This window comes from Eurosta solidaginis, chromosome 1 (assembly GCF_040869045.1).
Source record: "Eurosta solidaginis isolate ZX-2024a chromosome 1, ASM4086904v1, whole genome shotgun sequence".
Lineage (NCBI taxonomy): Eukaryota > Metazoa > Arthropoda > Insecta > Diptera > Tephritidae > Eurosta > Eurosta solidaginis.
The window spans coordinates 248,365,765-248,385,915 of NC_090319.1; the positions used below are offsets into that span (position 1 = coordinate 248,365,765).

General features: G+C 36.3%; 1 protein-coding gene across 14 annotated transcripts in view; it reads left to right on the forward strand.

Annotated features, from left to right (window-relative positions):
* scrib (scribble) overlaps positions 1–20,151 on the forward strand; it is a 696,032-nt gene that overhangs the window by 183,779 nt on the left and 492,102 nt on the right. For all 14 annotated transcript variants that reach the window (XM_067760306.1, XM_067760307.1, XM_067760302.1 and 11 more), the window contains one exon: positions 9,555–9,723. In XM_067760306.1, the coding sequence (XP_067616407.1) occupies positions 9,555–9,723 (169 nt within the window). The remainder of the gene's footprint in view (positions 1–9,554; positions 9,724–20,151) is intronic.

Genomic DNA, 20,151 nt, shown 5'->3' on the forward strand with positions numbered 1-20,151 from the left:
TTTAAAGTGTGTCGCAAGTATCAATATTATTGCAGTGATTATTGAAATCTTGACACAGACAACGAAGAGGTTCATGCATTTGAAAATTTGATCTACATTTATTTAAATATAGCGGTTGGAAATACCGAGTCACGTGCATCTGTACCTATAGTTATATTGCAGTAACTAAGTAAATCTGGAAGCGCCTAGAAGATGCAACGAGGAAATCACAGAGTATAAAAGCACCAACAGTAGAGGCGCGAGAGTCAGTTTTGATTAAGCACGCTATCTGTCGAGCAATAGTAGAGTTATTTATTGGAAAGTAGTCTAATATAGTCCATTTTGCATTATTGAAAGGTGGAGTTATTTATTCAACAATTTAGTGATTCGAACGTTAGCAGAAGGTTGCAAATAAGAGGAATTGCAATAAATTCTTTAAAATATATATGTATATAGAAATTCGTTGATTGAAACGGGGTAAAATAAATGTTCCGTAAGAGCGGCTAACTCTGTACTAATTAATTGTGTGCAGGGCAGGTAGCATGGAAAACATTCTCAAGAAAACGCGAAAAAATGAAACAGCTTTATTCGCTAAAAGGGTTTATAATTTTTACCAAGTATTTCCCCGGTAGTAGTGGACCCCTTAAATTAATCGGGCCCCTTAAAATCGAATGTGTGCGCATTGGAATAAGCCCGTTCAGGATCTCTCTAAGTCATCTAACCTGGAACTATTTGTACTTTAAATAGATAAATTTGGATCCAATAAATTACAGATGCAGGTGAAAGCCATCATGGAGAATGAATTAGGAATAAACATAAATCGTGCTCGTCATGTCTAAAAAATTGGTTAAAAAATTGATAAGCTCAGACCTACCGTAGAACTAAAGCGCTTTACTACATTACTAACTCTAGCTCAGTATCGAATCCTGACTCCTAGTTAAAGACCATAGAGTTATTGCAATCTTTGTTAAGGTTAAACCTTTAGGAAATGTGGGCGTGGTCTGTGTAGGGTTCTTATTATTTTTATTTTACTTTGTATTTTAGTTACTTTGAACTTTTTAATTTTTAAATGTAAAATCAATATTGAAACTTAAAATATTGATAATACATTTAAAAATTAAAAAGTTCAAAGTAACTAAAATACAAAGTAAAATAAAAATAATAAGATAGTGTGGAGATTGAAACCACGTTTTTATTTTATAACAAAAATTTAAATTATATTTTTTTTAAACACGCCTAAAAGTATGCGTCCAATTCTTTCTTTATTTTTCACAACAATAAAAATTTTTGAAAATTGAAAATCAATATTGAAACTTAAAATATTGATAATACATTTAAAAATTAAAAAGTTCAAAGTAACTAAAATACAAAGTAAAATAAAAATAATAAGAACCCTACATTACTCCCCCTTCAAGAAAATTTATCATTAAACAAATTGAATGTAACTCTCTTTTTATGTAAATTCTTGGTGTTGTTTGTGTCTGTTGTCTCAATTATTGCAGGCTTTAATCTATCAATAGGAATAATTTTAATATTATTATCTATTTCAAGTTTAAAACATTTTTAGTCTTTTTCCACAATTTTTTAAGGTCCTTCATATGGTTGTTGTAATGAATGTTTATTAATGACTCGAACGAATGCAAATTTACAAGTTTAAGATCTTTTGGAACATAAATTCCAGTATCAGCATCTTTATGATGACTTAAATTTGATCTAACATTTCGAAAATGTTCACGTAAATTACTTAAAACTTCAGTTGATGAGAAATTTTTAGCTGATGGCACAACAAGTTCCCCTGGCAAACGTAAATTCTGACCGAAAACCATTTCCGCTGGTGTAGCCGAAATATCTTCTTTGTAAATAGATGTAATATGACAGGTAACTCGTCATACCAATTATTTGTGTCCTCTCTAGCTATTATAGTAGTCTTTAATTGTCTATGAAACCTTTCAACCATACCATTTCCTTGAGGGTGATATGCGGATGTTGTAATTTGGTGACTACCAAGTAATTTAGTTAACTCTGAAAACAATTTCGATGTAAATTGGCTACCTTGATCAGTTGTTATCTTTAACGGAACTCCAAACCGAGAAATATATTCTCTAAAAAATTTATTTGCAATTGTAGTTGCTGAAATATCTTTTAATGCATATGCCTCAGGCCAACGGGTAAATCTTTCAATAATCGTTAAAATATAGCGATGTCCTTTTGAAATAGGTAATGGTCCAACTATATCTAAATGGATGTGTTCAAATCTATTCTTGGGAATTTGAATTTTGACAACAGGGGATTTTGTATGACGATAAACTTTAGACTTTTGACAATTAAGACACTCTTTTGACCAAATATTAATATCCTTATTCATATTAGGCCAATAATATTTTTTAACTATGAGCCGTCGTGTAGCTCTTGTACCCGGATGTGCTATTCCATGTAAAATAGCAAATACTGTCTTTCGCAAATTACTCGGTACAAATGGCCTAGGAGTTTCTCCTGAAATTTCACACCAAATATCAAAATTTAAAATGGGAATATTAATTAACTTTAAATTTAGATATTGAGAATCAGATACAAGTTGATTTAAGTCATCATCTTTTTGTTGTTCAGTTTGTAAAATTTTAAAATTCAGTTCTGTATTATATATTGCATTAACCTCAAAAACTCTAGATAGCGTATCTGCTACAACATTGGATTCTCCTTTAATGTATTGTATGTCATCAGTAAATTGTGCTATAAATTCCAAGTGTATCGTTTGTCTAGGACTTCGTTCTGTTTTTGAATTTAAAGCAGTAGTCAAAGGTTTATGGTCCGTATAAACTGTAAATTGTCGTCCTTCCAAAATATATCTAAAATGTTTTATATTTAAATAAATCGCCAATAATTCCCTATCAAAAGCACTATAATTTCAGTTGGAGAAAGTTTTTTAGAAAAGAATGCAATGGGCTCAATTTTATTATTGTAATTTTGTTGTATAACGCCCCCAATCGCTGTGTTAGATGCATCTACTGTTAAAGATAATTTAGCATCTTTGTTAAAATGATTTAACAATATCGTAGATGCAAATTTATCTTTAATGCATTCAAAAGCTTCATTCGAATTCTCATCCCATACCAAAGTTTTGTCACGTTTCTTATTTACTTTGTTAATTAGATCATAAATTTTGTTCGTAAATTCTGCTAGTTTTGGAATGTATCTATGATAATAATTTACCATACCAATAAATTTCTGTGCCTGCTTAACTGATTTTGGACGTTCGAAATTGCGAATAGCTGATACCTTTTCATCGGAAGGTCGAATACCTGTTCCAGAAATGTTATGTCCTAAAAAATCTATATTCGTTACACCAAAAGTACATTTACTTGGTTTAATGTTTAAACCGTACTCTGTAAGGCGTTGAAAAAGGATACGTAAATCTTTTAAATGTTGTTCTTCGTCTGTACTTGCAATAAGTAAGTCGTCGATGTAAGCATATACAAAATCTAAGTCACCTACTACCTCATTTATGAATCGTTGAAAGGTTTGTGCAGAATTTCTAAGTCCGAAAGGCATTCTCATGAATTCAAACATACCGAAAGGAGTTGTAATAGCAGTTTTATAAATATCTTCTTCAGCCATAGGAATTTGGTGATATGCCCTAACTAAATCTAATTTTGAAAATATATTTTTATTATGAAGGTTCATATTAAAATCTTGAATGTGAGGTAAGGGATAACGATCGGGAACAGTTACAATATTCAATCTTCTAAAATCACCACATGGACGCCAATCATTCAACTCTTTTTTTAGGTACAAGGTGAAGTGGTGATGCTACTGAAGAATTTGAAGGCCGACAAATGCCTGTTTTAAATAAGAAATCAAACTCCGTTTTAGCGACTTTGTATTTTACCGGATCTAAGCGCCTGGGCTTAGAAAATGGAAGATTACCTTCTGTTACAAGTCGATGTACTGTTGTATGTTTAACATGTTTAGTATAATCTGGTTCAGAAATAAGTGACGGAAACTCTTTTAATAATTTTGTAAATTTATTGTCAACCACAAATAATTTCGGTAATGGAATATCACAAAAGTAGGATACTGTATTAACTGAGAGATTGGTTAATGGATCTACTAAACGTTTATGTTTAATGTCTATAAGAAGACCATATTTACAAAGAAAATCAGTGCCAATTATTGGCTTGGCTATATCTGCAATCAAAAATGTTAACGGAAATTCACGTCTTAAACCCAAATTTACGTTTAAAAGCCTTTTCCCGTAAGTGGCAATTGTTGAGCCATTAGCTGCAGTGAGAATTATGTCTGAACGTTTCGTATGAGGAAATTTAGACGCGGGTAATACCGAAATTTCTGCTCCACTATCAACTAAAAAATTTTGTATGTTTTCGCTATCAAAAATAAATAAGCGACGCGTCGAAAATTCTAAGTTTCCGTTGTTCGTCGCTGCAACAACGGAAGAATTTAGTTTGTTGAGTCTTTGTTTTTTGTTATAAGAACAAGGATGTTCACAACTTCTAGCATTATTTTCAAATTTGTAGTGAAATCTACACAACCAATTTGGATTATTACGCGAGTTAGATCGACGCCTAAAAGAATTTCTAAAATTGTTTCTAGGATTAGAACGCGACCTAGATTGATTCCGATACATTTCTGTTTTAATTTCCCCTAACTCCAAAGAAAGTTTCTGAAAATTTTCACTCACCAAAGAGGTGGTTTTAACCAAGTTTTCAACAAAATAATTTTGTGCTTTTGTATCCGAAAAATTATTAACTGAAAATACTTCATTTTGGGCGTGGCACTGCCTCTTTCATGACTTAGAAATTTTCTATGTTTCGGGAGCCGTAACTCGAAGAAAAATTAACGGATCGTAGTTAAATTACGAATACATACTTTCTTTATAGCACGATAAGGTCAACCCACCTACCAAGTTTCATCGCTTTATACGTCTTTGGTAATGAATTATCATACTTTTTCGGTTTTTCGAAATTTTCGATATCGAAAAAGTGGGCGTGGTTATAGTCCGATTTCGTTCATCTAAATAGCGATCTGAGATAAGTGTCCAGGAACTTACATACCAAATTTGATTAAGATACCTCAAAATTTACTCAAGTTATCGTGTTTACGGACAGACGGACGGACGTACTTGGCTAAATTAGTTTCTTTTTTCGCCCAGATCATTTTTATATATAGAAGTCTATATCTATAGCGATTAGTTTATGCCGTTACGGGGTACCGTTATGCGAACAAAATTAGTATACTCTGTGACCTCTGCTCAGCTGAGTATAAAAATTACGCTTAAACGTTATTCGCGATTACTCTTCATATACACATTGAACTTCTAAACGATTTCCGCTTTAGTAATGAAGTTTTTCATTTGGCTGCGGTTTCTTGTGCGCTCAGCTTGCATGGGATGAAGATTGCTACACCGCTGCTAGAAGCTCGCTCATCACAGTTCATGATATTGTTGCACACTCATTCAAATTAGCTGCACAGAATATATTTTTAAAATGGTTAGATTTATGTAGAACACTGGCGAGCTACTGTGTTTGTGGCTGTGGTACGAGAATATGACTAACTGCAATATATGAAGGAAAGGTCAATGAATTATATGCTTTTCATTGGATGTCTATATTTGTTGTTTTTTTTATACAATTTTTTATTGTTTATGTTATACCCATTGTTATTGTTCATTCTGTTGTGCTTGTTACGTTGTGCTGTTTCCCCATTTTCTACATTACACGTTATACCTGCTCTGCATAGCTTTTAGACTCAGTTTTGTAGCTTCGCGGTTCGATGCCTCGGAATTTCAACTTAATGACCACCAACTGTTTCCGTCATTATGATCATAAGAAATGCTCGTTGACGAATCATATTTAATGAATTGGTGCTGATGCTTGTATGTGTTGTGTATCTACATTGATATTTACATACTTTCATACACACAATGGCTAATGCTTACGGTACATTGAGAGGCCTACAACTAGCCATACCGTATATATCTATTCCAAACTTATAGCGTTTTCTTTTCTCGCAAAAGTGTTACGCGTTTTTTACGCTGCACAAGGGTTGTAAATATATCTTGTTCTATTCTAAAAAGCAGGTAATGCCTTTACGGGGTATTTCGTTCTTTTCTGAAAATTGTCGCCTGCTCGCAACGAAAAAGCGTTACACTTTTGCCCTGCATAAAATGGCGGTGTGGCAGTGCAACTCTGCTAAACCAGCTGATCGTGTTAACGGACAGACGGACGGACGGACGGACCTGGCTCAATCAAATTTTTTTTCGATCCTGATGATTTTGATATATGGAAGCCTATATCTATCTCGATTCCTTTATACCTGTACAACCAACCGTTATCCAATCAAAGTTAATATACTCTGTGAGCTCTGCTCAACTGAGTATAAAAACGAATCGTCTAGCCAAGTCATACGTCAACCCATGATGAATATTTGAATATTTCTTGAAGTAAACCGTTAATTATTTTTCCTGGGCAGCTGTAAGTACTTGGTTGGAAGAAAACTTCGACTGAAAATCTTTAACAGTTCCCAGATTTGTTTGCTCTTTTGAAATGCGAGATATTAGTGTTGTCCGCTTCAAGTTATATTTCCAAGCAGCGCTTGATGGTGTTTCTTTTTTTTGTTTTATCTCATCGATGGCTTTTTTCATTTTGCCTTCGTTGATGATCTTTTCAGGGAACTTTCTTTTGTATATATTTGGCATCTTGATGGCTGTAAAATATTAATTGCTAAGTAAAAAAGCTAGAAGGGAGGCTTCGACAAATTGTCGAACCCTCCCCCGTGCACTTATTTCAGATTTTTCGTTCCAAAAAATACATCTTAGTGTTATTGAAAAAGACTTTAAAAGCAATAAATCTTAATTTTATTGCAATATTAATGGGCAGAAAACTCATTTTATATATTTTATATTGTAAACTTTACACGCGAATACTTACCGGCAATTTTTACATCAACATTTTTCAAAAATAAAAATTTTCGTCTGCATACTATCGCCGTTGAACAAGCACTGAATAGCTTTCATGACAGCTTCGCACTCAATTTGGTTACTGTTTATTCGTGGAATAAAAACAATGGCAGTTATTTGAAAAAGTCGAAGCATTCCTCATGTCGAAGCCTCCCTCTTCTACCCTACCGCTAGAATGTGTTTATACAATATGGATATCAAATGAAAACTGTTGATGAGTGCTATAGCACAGGATAATTTTCATACAACTGGGAGGCTAGGGTCTCGAGACATAGCCCAAAACGTGGACCCGGGTACCCATAGAATGTGTTTATACAATATGGATATCCAATGAAAGCTGTTGATGAGTGCTATAGTACCGGATAATTTTCATACAACTGGGAGGCTAGGGTCTCGAGACATAGCCCAAAACGTGGACCCGGATACACCTAGAATGTGGTTTTCATTATGTGTATCAAATTGAAGCTGTTGATGTATGCTTTAGTACAGAGTAAGTTTTACACCGCTGGGTGACTACGGTCTCGAGATATAGCCAAAACATGGACCCGGATACACCTAGAATGTGTTTTTATATTATGGGTATCAAATCGAAGCTGTTGATGTGTGCTATAATACAGAGTAAGTTTTACACCGCTGAGTGACTAGGGTCTCGAGATATAGGCCAAAACATGGACCCGGATACCCCTAGAATGTATTTATATAATATGGATATCAAATGAAAGCTGTTGCTGAGAGCTCTAAAGTTCATTGTGATATTCGATTTAGTAGCATCAACCTGGCAAAACTGATAAATATGCATGCGAAGCCGAAATAAAGACAAGAATTAATAATACCCACATACCTATTTACATACGTCCTATTCGATTTTCCTGAAATTTCGTATATAAATTTGCCTATATTAGATGCTTTTTTCCGGGAAGTATACCAGAGACGGACTGGGACTGGGATTAGGACTAGGACTGGGACTGAGACTGAGACTCGGAATGGGACTGGAACAAAATATATACCACCCTCTGGGACTGGAAATAAGAGATGAAGAAGAAAAACTTGAGAGTGAATAAAAAGATTAGGAAAAAGTGTAGAGGAGTTGGGCAGAGTTAGACGGAAAAAGCTTGTTAAAATGTATGATAGGCCAAATTTACGGCAGAACAACGTCTGCCGAGTCTGTTAAAATTTGATTTTTAAATTTTTTGTTAAAAGTGGTCGTGTTTGCGATTTTGCTAATTTATATTTAGCACATATATAATAATAGTGGTAACGTTCTTGCCAAATTTCATCGAACGACTGCCAAGTTACAGCTTGCAAAACTTTTAAATTACCTTCTTTTAAAAGTGGGCGGTGCCACGCCCATTGTCCAACATTTTACAAATTTTCTGTTCTGCGTCATAAGGTCAACCCACCTACCAAGTTTTATAGCTTTATCCGTATTTGGTAATGAATTATCGCATTTCTTCGGTTTTTCGAAAATTTCGATATCGAAAAAGTGGGCGTGGTTATATTTCGATATCGTTCATTTTAAATAGCGATCTGAGATGAGTGCCCAGGAACCTACATACCAAATTTCATCAAGATACCAAAAATTTACTCAAGTTGTCGTGTTAACGGACAGACGGACGGAAGGACGGACATGGCTCAATCAAATTTTTTTTTCGATACTGATGATTTTGATATGTTGAAGTCTATATCTGTCTCCATTCCTTTATACCTGTACAACCAACCGTTATCCAATCAAAGTTAATATACTCTGTGTGCAAAGCACGCTGAGTTGGTACTGGTACTGGTACTGGTAATGGTTGGTACATCACACTTGTTAAATAAAAAAAATAAAAATAAATGTAAGGCGCGATAGCCTTCGAAGATTTAAGGCCGAGCTTCCCTTCTAATTTCCTACAAATTGGCGGGTCGGAACCTACATGTTTTATGCCGACTCCGAACGGCATCTGCAAGGCCGATCAGTTTTCACTAAAAAGCTTTTCATGGCAGAAATACACTCGGAGTGCTTGCCAAATCACTGCCGAGGTTTGACCCCGCGTAGAAAAGCTTTCTTCAAATTGAAAAAACTTGTTTCTAAACCCAGGATTTTCGCTTTGGCAGACGGATTACGCTACCACCACACCACGGCGGCCTCCTGAATGGCTAAATAAATAAACATTTATTAATTTTCACAAACTATGTTCACAACGGCATTAAAAAGGGCATAACTTCCATGTTCAATATTTTGGAGGATAACGAAAATACTTCATAAAGTTTTTATTAATATATTGTTCTTTAAGCAGATCAAGGTATAATCAGTTATGTTCCCATGACTAAACCCATCACTTACGCGCTGGTTATTGCCAGACCGCTACATTGCTATGGTTACCCTAAAATAGCAGGTGACGTTAAATAAAACGGATGCCAGATATATTTAATGACGAAAGTTATGACTTTAATAAAACTTCTGTTACTAGGATTTTTCTTGATTTAACACAAGATTTAATTACAGCAATAATTAAGCTTAGCCTTATAAGAGAAACCAGACTAAGATTTCATACAAAGTTCTAAATAATTTCCATTAACTAATTTAAATTTTAATATATACACATTTTTTTCGTTCCAAAAGATATACCAGACATTCCTGATGACATCAAACATCTGCAGAACCTCCAGGTTGCTGACTTCAGCTCCAATCCGATTCCAAAACTACCTTCGGGATTCTCTCAACTCAAAAATTTAACAGTTTTAGGATTAAATGATATGTCACTTACCACATTGCCACTTGATTTTGGATGGTAAGTATCATTTCGGGTAAAATTAAACATTTTATTTATTTATTTATTCACTGAAAGAAAAAGACTGGTAAAATCAACCGAAATACGGATCAATTCAACCGAAATTTCTGTTAATTTTTATCTATCACAACAAGATCAACAAGATGTTGAATCAACTGCGCACAAATCTTTGATTCGTAATTGACCGTTTTAGTAGTCAAATGAACAAAAAAAGTTGTTGCGAAAGCTTTGTACGAAAGTACCTATGTTGCCATATAAATAAATAAATGTAAGGCGCGATAACCTCCGAAGCGATCTAAGGCCGAGCTTCTCTTCCAATTTGCGTCGTGCTCCTCTTGATTTCCCCTACAAATTGGCCTGACGAGACCTACATGTTTTATGCCGACTCCGAACGGCATCTGCGAGGCAGCTGAGTTTTCACTGAGAGCTTTTCATGGCAGAAATACACTCGGAGCGCTTGCAAAGCACTGCCGAGGGGCGACCCCGCTAAGAAAAATGTTCTTCTAATTAAAAACCTTATTTCTAAAATTATGATGTTGCTTTGCCCGGGGTGCGAACCCAGGCCATACGGTGTGGCAGGCAGAGCACGCTACCATCACAGCACGGTGGCACTTACTAACCGAACGTCAATTGGGCTTACATAAAATATGCTGCCACACATTATACACTTTATTATTTTGTTTTATTAAATGCACTTTCACCAAATTTTATATTTTATAATTTATTTAATTTATAGTTTTGAACTTCGCTTTGCAAATAGAAATGAAAATAGTAGTCACAAAAGTGATTATCAATTCATGCGGTTGCAGCCAGCTCATTCTCAATTTCTTCTCTCGCATGTATTTGCCACACTTGATTGTTTCGAACAAAACTTGTATAAATGTTTGACATAAAATTTTAAATAGAGAACTTGTAAGTTATAGAAAAGTAAAGAATCAAATCGCTAGAAGGTAGTTCACCACTGGAGTAACTTTACATGTAATTCGGCAAGTTTAATTTTCGTAACACTTTAAGATGAAACGATTCCTAAACAACTCAAACTTTTATGTTGTCGGAAACATCAACATTAAAAAAGGATGTTTTTTATTATCTTACTAGAAGACCCAGCAGACGTTGTTCTGCCCTAAATTTGGCCTATCTGCATACATTTTAATAAGCTTTTTCCGTCTGCCTCTGCCCTCCCCTCTTCAATTTTTCCTAATCCTTTTATTCCGTCCTCCCTCCGTCTTTTTCGCTTCATCTATCTCCATCTTCGTCTCTTTGTCAACCTCCTGCTTCTCTCTTTTCTCTTCTCTCAATTTCTTCTCATTCTTCTGCATCCATTATTGCCTGTCCCAGAGGGTGGTATGTATTTTATTCCAGTCCCAGTCCCACTCCGAGTCTCAGTCACAGTCCTAGTCTTAATCCCAGTCCCAGCCCGTCTCTGGATAATATATTACTCTGTACTAAAGCACTCACCAACAGCTTTCATTTGATGTCCATATTGTATAAACACTGTCTAGGCATTCACTGGCCCACGTTTTGGCCTATATCTCGAGATCCTGTACGTCGATCGCAACCAACCCTATGTAGTAACCACCGCGTGAGGTTTACGTAACTTGTGTGAAAGTTTGAACAAAATCGAGCGACGCATCTCTTCAAACACCGGCGACCAACTAACACACATTCTAGCCTTTCTTTTTATATATATAGATTTTTATTTTTCATACTATATAATATTAATACGAAATGCAGATTTTCGTTGCTTTTGAAATTCGGTTTAAAAATTGCACATGGAACAACTAAAGACTCTCCTGAATTTAAAAAATGTCATAGCATTTTTAAATCGCGGGCCCCCTCAGAAACCCTGGGCCCGATAAATAGGTGTCCCGGTATCTCATAATATTTTGCACAGTAAATTCAAAAAAGGGTTTTTCGTTTTGTATTGATAACTTAAAAACTAGTTTTTGTTGTTTTCCCATTTTGTGTGTTTTTTTCGATTTGGTGGTTTTCTTATTTTGGTACTTTTTTCTAAACAAATGGCACCATCCTCATAAGTACAAAGTAGAGAGCGCAGTGAGCGTAAAATTCTCTTTGAAATTTGCTCATGTATTGACTGTTGATCGCTGTTGAAATGACCAGTGAGATCAGTTGTGTTAACAGAAAAATCAGTTAAATTGACCAGGAATCTGTCAATTTTACAGAATTTTGTTAACTTAAGAGCGACAATTTCTCTTCTGTTGAAATGACTAAACTAATTTGTTCGTTTGACAAAGAACTCGGTCGAATTAACCGTAATTCGATCAATTTCACCGAGTTTCCGTTAAGTCAAGATCAACAGAACCGATTTGTTGATTTTAGTAGCACTATTTCTTTCAATGTTTATTACAGTCTTTGGACTTAGATTAAGAGATCACATTTATACGTTGTACTTTCTTTGGATTTTGCATATTTGATTTTGATGTATAAAATGTATTTCTCTTTTCCCTAATAGGTACTCCTTCACAATATTTGTATAATAGCCTCTTGAAATCTCTCATATTTTTACAATCTTTTAAGTCCCTAGATAGTTCGTTGTATTTTCTTAATCCCTCAAAATATATATATTTTTTTTATTTTTGTTTCTTGTGTTATAGTTATGGACATCGATAATTTGGTAGGTTTTCATTTTTCATATTATGTATGAATTTCAATGTATAATATAACGCAACATGTTTCATATTAAGTCAGTTCAAGCTGTGTATGAGGTTTTGTATGGGAGTTTTGAAACGTTTCTTTAGAATAAATCGCATCACCGTATTTTGTTTTTTCTGCAACTTAGCTATATTTGCATCAGCTATTGTTAATAGAAAAGTTGTGAAATATATAAAATGAGGTTCAACGATAGACATGCTTCCACGTCCGGATCATAAAACCTATCTTTTTTGAAACTATCCCCTCTAAATATTGTAAAGAATTTAGGGAAATTACGCTTATTTGAATCCTGCTAACGTTCGAATCGCTAAACTGTTCAATAAATCACTCCAATATTCAGTATTGCAACTGGTCTTTATTTAGATTAATTTAGGAGTTGTTATTGTCGTACATCACAATTATCCTTCACAACCAAGAGCGTATTTAAATCAAAACTGATTACTGATTACTCAGCTTGCGCTGCTTTTATATCTCCGTTGCTTCGTTCGCATATTTCTCCTAAGGTCTAGACGTTTCGCCTTCTAGAACTTTTGTATCTTCTGCTTGGTTACCATCTATATATGTAAATATATATTTGTAGTTTATGTTTATCTTGTAGCCATATACGGGTGTATGTGTGAGTAACTACTTCGGCTGATGAATACATGTGTTTGTTAGTATCTCTTCGTTGCCTTGTATATATGTGTGTAAATGATGATTGATTTGTTCATGTACACAAGAGTGACAGCTTGCTTTATTGTTGTTGCGCCTTTATTTACTAACAACATAGTGATGCTAAAATTCGCCGCAATATTTAAGATGCTCATCAAACTTTAATCTTTCGTCTAATATAACTCCTAAATGTTTATTTAAGTCTATGAATTTTAATCCTTACAGACTATAATACAAAGAAAATTTAACAAATACTTATACCTAAAAGTAATCGGTGTACCAAGAAAGCAGACTTCAAAATATTCATAAATTCAACCCTTTGCATAGAAAAATCTAGACCAGCAGAGTTACTTATTGAGTTAGGCTCCCGAATAGCACGCGTAATGGTAGCATTACCAGCGTAATTTGCTCTAAAATAATCGCAATAAAATGGAAAGGAATATCTTAGAGATCTCAGGGGAACATTGAATCGAATCCTTTCCAGCAAATATGGGCAAACAATGTAGCCATTAATAATATTATACGTGAATGACAAGCACAGTATAGATCTGCGATTTTCCAAAAACTTGAGCCTTAAAAATAAAAGACGTGCAGAGTAGGAAGGAATCGGCTCCGAAAAGTTTAACGGCCGAAGGGCATATTTAAGGAACATTTTTTGAACTCTCTCAATTCTACAAATGGCCGTTTGGTTGCTTGGTCTCAAAATGAAGACAGCATATTCAATATTTTATTTGGTTTATTCTTTCTAATGGGATATTTGCTATTTTTAGGGTTACATTGTAGACTTCAGAGCTTATTTTACGCAAAACCATCTATTTTGTTTTCCCAATATTAATTTTGAGCTTGTTTCGGCATAGCCATTTATATACAGAGTCTATATCCGCTTGTATTTATACTCAGTTGAGCAGAGCTCACAGAGTATAATAACTTTGATTGGATGACGGTTGGTTGTACAGGTATAAAGGAATCGAGATAGATATAGACTTCCATATATCAAAAATCAGTATCGAAAAAAAATTTGATTGAACCATGTCCGTCCGCCCCTCCGTCCGTCCGTCCGTTAACACGATAACTTGAGTAAATTTTTAGGTATGTTGATGAAATTTGGTACGTAGGTTTCAGGGCACTCATCTCAGATCCCTGTTTAAAATGAACGAAATCGGACTATAACCACGCTCACTTTTTCGATATCGAAAATTTCGAAAAACACAAAGAGTGCGATAATTCATTACCAAAGACGGACAAAGCGATGAAACTTGGTAGGTGAGTTGAACTTATGACGGAGAATAGAAAATTAGTAATATTTTGAACAATGGGCGTGGCACCGCCCTCTTTTAAAAGAAGGTAATTTAAAAGTTTTGCAAGCAGTCGTTGAAGATATCATGATGAAATTTGGCAGGAACTTTAGTCCTATTACTATATGTATGCTTAATAAAAATTAGCAAAATCGGAGAACGGCAACGCCCACTTTAAAAAATTTTTTTTTAAAGTCAAATTTTAACCAAAAATTTTATATCTTTACAGTATACTAGCAGACCCGGCAGATGTTGTTCTGCCCTAAATTCGGCCTATCTGCATACATTTTAATAAGCTTTATTCACTCCTCCCTCCGTCTTTTTCGCTTCATCTCCATCTTCGTCTCATTCTATCTCTTTCTCAGTCTCCTTCTCTCTTTTCTCTTCTCTCAAGTTTTTCTCCTTCTTCTTCATCTCTTATTGCCAGTCCCAGAGGGTGGTATGTATTTTGTTCCAGTCCCATTCCGAGTCTCAGTCCCAGTCCCATTCCGAGTCTCAGTCTCAGTCCAAGTCCTAGGCCTAAGGGGGGGGGGGGGGGGGAGGGGGGCATCAGAATTCGTTTTACAGGTATGGTTCCTTCGGCAAGGTTTCTTATTTTGATCCCTAGAATGCGATTTTCACAGAGCAATGAGCGATTTTTAAATCGACCCGCCCTAATGTGGGTATTATTAATTCATATCTTTTTTCGGCTTCGCATGCATATTTATCAGTTTTGCCAGGTTGATGCGACTAAATCGAATATCACAATGAACTTCAGAGCTCTTAGCAACAGCTTTCATTTGATATCCATATTACACACACATTCTAGCGGTATCCGGGTCCATGTTTTGGCCTATATTTCGAGACCCTAGTCACTCAGCGGTGTAAAACTTTCTCTGTATTATAGCACACATCAACAGCATCAATGTGATACCCATAATATAAAAACACATTCTGGGTGAATCCGGGTCCACGTTTTGGGCTATATCTCGAGACCCTATCCTCCCAGTTGTATGAAAATTATCCTGTACTGTAGCACTCATCAACAGCTTTCATTTGATATCCATATTGTATAAACACATTCTAGGGGTACCCGGGTCCACGATTTGGGCTATATCTCGAGACCCTAGCCTCCCACTTGTATGAAAATTATCCTGTACTATAGCACTCATCAACAGCTTTCATTTGATATCCATATTGTATAAACACATTCTAGGGGTACCCGGGTCCACGTTTTGGGCTATATCTCGAGACCCTAGCCTCCCAGTTGTATGAAAATTATCCTGTACTATAGCACTCATCAACAGTTTTCATTTGATATCCATATTGTATAAACATATTCTAGGGGTACCGGGTCCACGTTTTGGGCTATATCTCGAGACCCTAGCCTCCCAGTAGTATGAAAATTATCCTGTACTATATCACTCATCAACAGCTTTCATTTGATATCCATATTATATAAATACAATCTAGGGGTACCCGGTTCCACGTTTTGGGCTATATCTCGACACCCTCGCCTCCCAGTTGTATGAAAATTATCCTGTACTATAGAACTCATCAACAGCTTTCATTTGATATCCATATTGTATAAACACATTCTAGGGGTACCCGGGTCCACGTTTGGGCTATATCTCGAGACCCTAGCCTCCCAGTTGTATGAAAATTATCCTGTACTATAGCACTCATCAACAGTTTTCGTTTGATATCCATATTGTATAAACACATTCTAGGGGTACCCGGGTCCACGATTTGGGCTATATCTCGAGACCCTAGCCTCCCGTTTGTATGAAAATTATCCTGCACTATAGCACTCATCAACAGCTTCCATTTGATATCCATATTGTATAAACACATTCTAGGGGTACCCGGGTCCACGTTTTGGGCTATATCTCGAGAGCCTAGCCTCCCAGTTGTATGAAAATTAACCTGTACTATAGCACTCATCAACAGCTTTAATTTGACATCCATATTGTATAAACACATTCTAGGGGTACCCGGGTCCACGTTTTGATCTCATGATTCTAGACACGTAGCGAAAAAAAAGGTAGACGTTGGCCGATTCTCAGACCTACCCAATATGCTCACAAAATTTCATGAGAATCGGTTCAGCCGTTTCGGAGCAGTTCAGCTTCTAAAACCGTGACAGAAGAATTTTATATACTAGATAAGTAAATTATGTCAACATTCAACTCCAGTAATGATATGGTGCAACAAAATACAAAAATAAAAGAAAATTTCAAAATGGGCGTGGCTCCTCCCGTTTTCATTTAATTTGTCTAGAATACTTTTAATGCTATAAGTCGAACAAAAATTTACCAATCCTTGTGAAATTTGGTAGGGGCTTAGATTCTAGGACGATAACTGTTTTCTGTGAAAAAGGGCGGAATCGGTTGAAGCCACGCCCAGTTTTATACACAGTCGACCGTCTGTCCTTCCGCTCGGCCGTTAACACGATAACTTGAGCAAAAATCGATATATCTTTACTAAACTCAGTTCACGTACTTATCTGAGCTCACTTTGTATTGGTATAAAAAATGACCGAAATCCGGCTATGACCACGCCCACTTTTTCGATTTCGAAAATTACGAAAAATGCCATAATTCAATACCAAATACGAAAAAGGGATGGAACATGGTAATTGGATTGGTTTATTGACTCTAAATATAGCTTTAGAAAAAAACTTTGTAAAATGGGTGTGACACCTACCATATTAAGTAGAAGAATGCAGGGCGAAATCAAAAGCCCTTGGAATCATGGCAGGAATACTGTTCGTGGTATTACATATATAAATAAATTAGCGGTACCCGAAAGATGATGTTCTGGGTTACCCTGGTCCACATTTTGGTCGATATCTCGAAAACGCTTTCACATATACAACTACCACCACTCCCTTTTAAAACCCTTATTAATACCTTTAATTTGATACCCATATCGTACAAACACATTATAGAGTCACCCCTGGTCCACCTTTATGGCGATATCTGGAAAAGGCGTCCACCTACAGAACTAAGGCCCACTCCCTTTTAAAATACTCATTATCACCTTTTGTTTGATACCCATATTGTACAAACGCGTTCTAGAGTCAACCGTGGTCCACCTTTATAACGATATCTCGAAAAGGCGTCCACCTATGGAACTAAGGCCCACTCCCTTTTAAAATACTCACTAACACCTTTCATTTGATACCCATATTGTACAAACGCGTTCTAGAGTCACACCTGGTCCACCTTTATGGCGATATCTGGAAAAGGCGTCCACCTATAGAACTAAGGCACACTCCCTTTTAAAATACTCATTATCACCTTTCGTTTGATACCCATATTGTACAAACGCGTTCTAGAGTCAACCCTGGTCCACCTTTCTAACGATATCTCGAAAAGGCGTCCACCTATGGAACTAAGGCCCACTCCCTTTTAAAATACTCACTAACACCTTTCATTTGATACCCATATCGTACAAACAAATTCTAGAGTCACACCTGGTCCACCTTTATGGCGATATCTCGAAAAGGCGTCCACCCATAGAACCAAGGCCCACTCCCTTTTAAAATACTCATTAACACATTTCGTTTGATACCCATATTGTACAAACGCATTCGAGAGTCACCCCTGGTCCACCTTTATGGCGATAACCCGAAATCGCGTCCACCTATAGAACTAAGGCCCACTCCTTTTTAAAATACTCATTAACACCTTTCATTTGATACCCATATCGTACAAACAAATTCTAGAGTCACACCTGGTCCACCTTTATGGCGATATCTCGAAAAGGCGTCCACCCATAGAACTAAGGCCCACTCCTTCTTAAAATACTCATTAACACCTTTCATTTGATACCCATATTGTACAAACGCGTTCTAGAGTCATCCCTGGTCCACCTTTATAACGATATCTCGAAAAGGTGTCCACCCATAGAACTAAGGCCCACTCCCTTTTAAAATAATCATTAACACATTTCGTTTGATACCCATATTGTACAAACGCATTCGAGAGTCACCCCTGGTCCACCTTTATGGCGATATCCCGAAATCGCGTCCACCTATAGAACTAAGGCCCACTCCTTTTTAAAATACTCATTAACACCTTTCATTTGATACCCATATCGTACAAACGCATTCGAGAGTCACCCCTGGTCCACCTTTATGGCGATATCCCGAAATCGCGTCCACCTATAGAACTAAGGCCCACTCCTTTTTAAAATACTCATTAACACCTTTCATTTGATACCCATATCGTACAAACAAATTCTAGAGTCACACCTGGTCCACCTTTATGGCGATATCTGGAAAAGGCGTCCACCTATAGAACTAAGGCCCACTCCTTTTTAAAATACTCATTAACACCTTTCATTTGATACCCATATCGTACAAACACATTATAGAGTCACCCCTGGTCCACCTTTATGGCGATATCTGGAAAAGGCGTCCACCTATAGAACTAAGGCCCACTCCCTTTTAAAATACTCATTATCACCTTTCGTTTGATACCCATATTGTACAAACGCCTTCTAGAGTCATCCCTGGTCCACCTTTATAACGATATCTCGAAAAGGCGTCCACCTATGGAACTAAGGCCCACTCCCTTTTAAAATACTCATTAACACCTTTCATTTGATACCCATATCGTACAAACAAATTCTAGAGTCACACCTGGTCCACCTTTATGGCGATATCTCGAAAACGCGTCCACCCATAGAACTAAGGCCCACTCCGTTTTAAAATACTCATTAACACCTTTCGTTTGATACCCATATTGTACAAACGCATTCGAGAGTCACCCCTGGTCCACTTTTTGGCGATATCCCGAAATCGCGTCCACCTATAGAACTAAGGCCCACTCCTTTTTAAAATACTCATTAACACCTTTCATTTGATACCCATATCGTACAAACAAATTCTAGAGTCACACCTGGTCCACCTTTATTGCGTTATCTCGAAAAGGCGTCCACCTATAGAACTAAGGCCCACTCCCTTTTAAAATACTCATTAACACCTTTCGTTTGATACCCATATTGTACAAACGCATTCGAGAGTCGCCCCTGGTCCACCTTTATGGCGATATCTCGAAACGGCATCCACCTATAGAACTAAGCCCACGCCTTTTAAAATTCTCATTAACATCTTTCATTTGATATCCATATCGTACAAACAAATTCTAGAGTCAGCCCTGGTCCACCTTTATGGCGATATCCCTAAATGGCGTCCACCTATAGAACTATGGCCCACTCCCTCTTAAAATACTCTTTAATACCTTCCATTTGATACACATGGCATACAAACACATTCCAGGGTTACCCTAGGTTCATTTTCCTACATGATGATTTTCCCTTATTTTGTCTCCATAGCTCTCAGCTGAGTATGTAATGTTCGGTTGCATCCGAACTTAGCTTTCCTTACTTGTTTATTTTATATTTATCTTAAAAATCGTTTAGGTATGTACATCTGTTCACTATATGTTTCTTATCTTATACATACATCCGATTATTTGGAGATTACGAACGGGATAATATTATTGTTCAGCCCCATTCATGAAAGGTATGAAGTCTTCGGCCCAGCCGAAGACAGTCCCATCCTTACTTGTTTTGATATAGCTTCAGTTATGGATGCACAGCTTATCTTCAATTTGACAGAGACTCAACCGACTTCTAATATCATTTATGTATATTATGAAGAGAATCGTGGCAGTACTAGCCACGATCCCTGTGGTAAACCTATTTCAACTTCTATTTCAGGAGATGTCGCGTTCCTAATTACAAATTTCTGTTTCTTCCTGTAAGGTGGCTCTTGATGTTGTTCGGACGTCGATGTTGTATAATTTCCTGAACATTATAT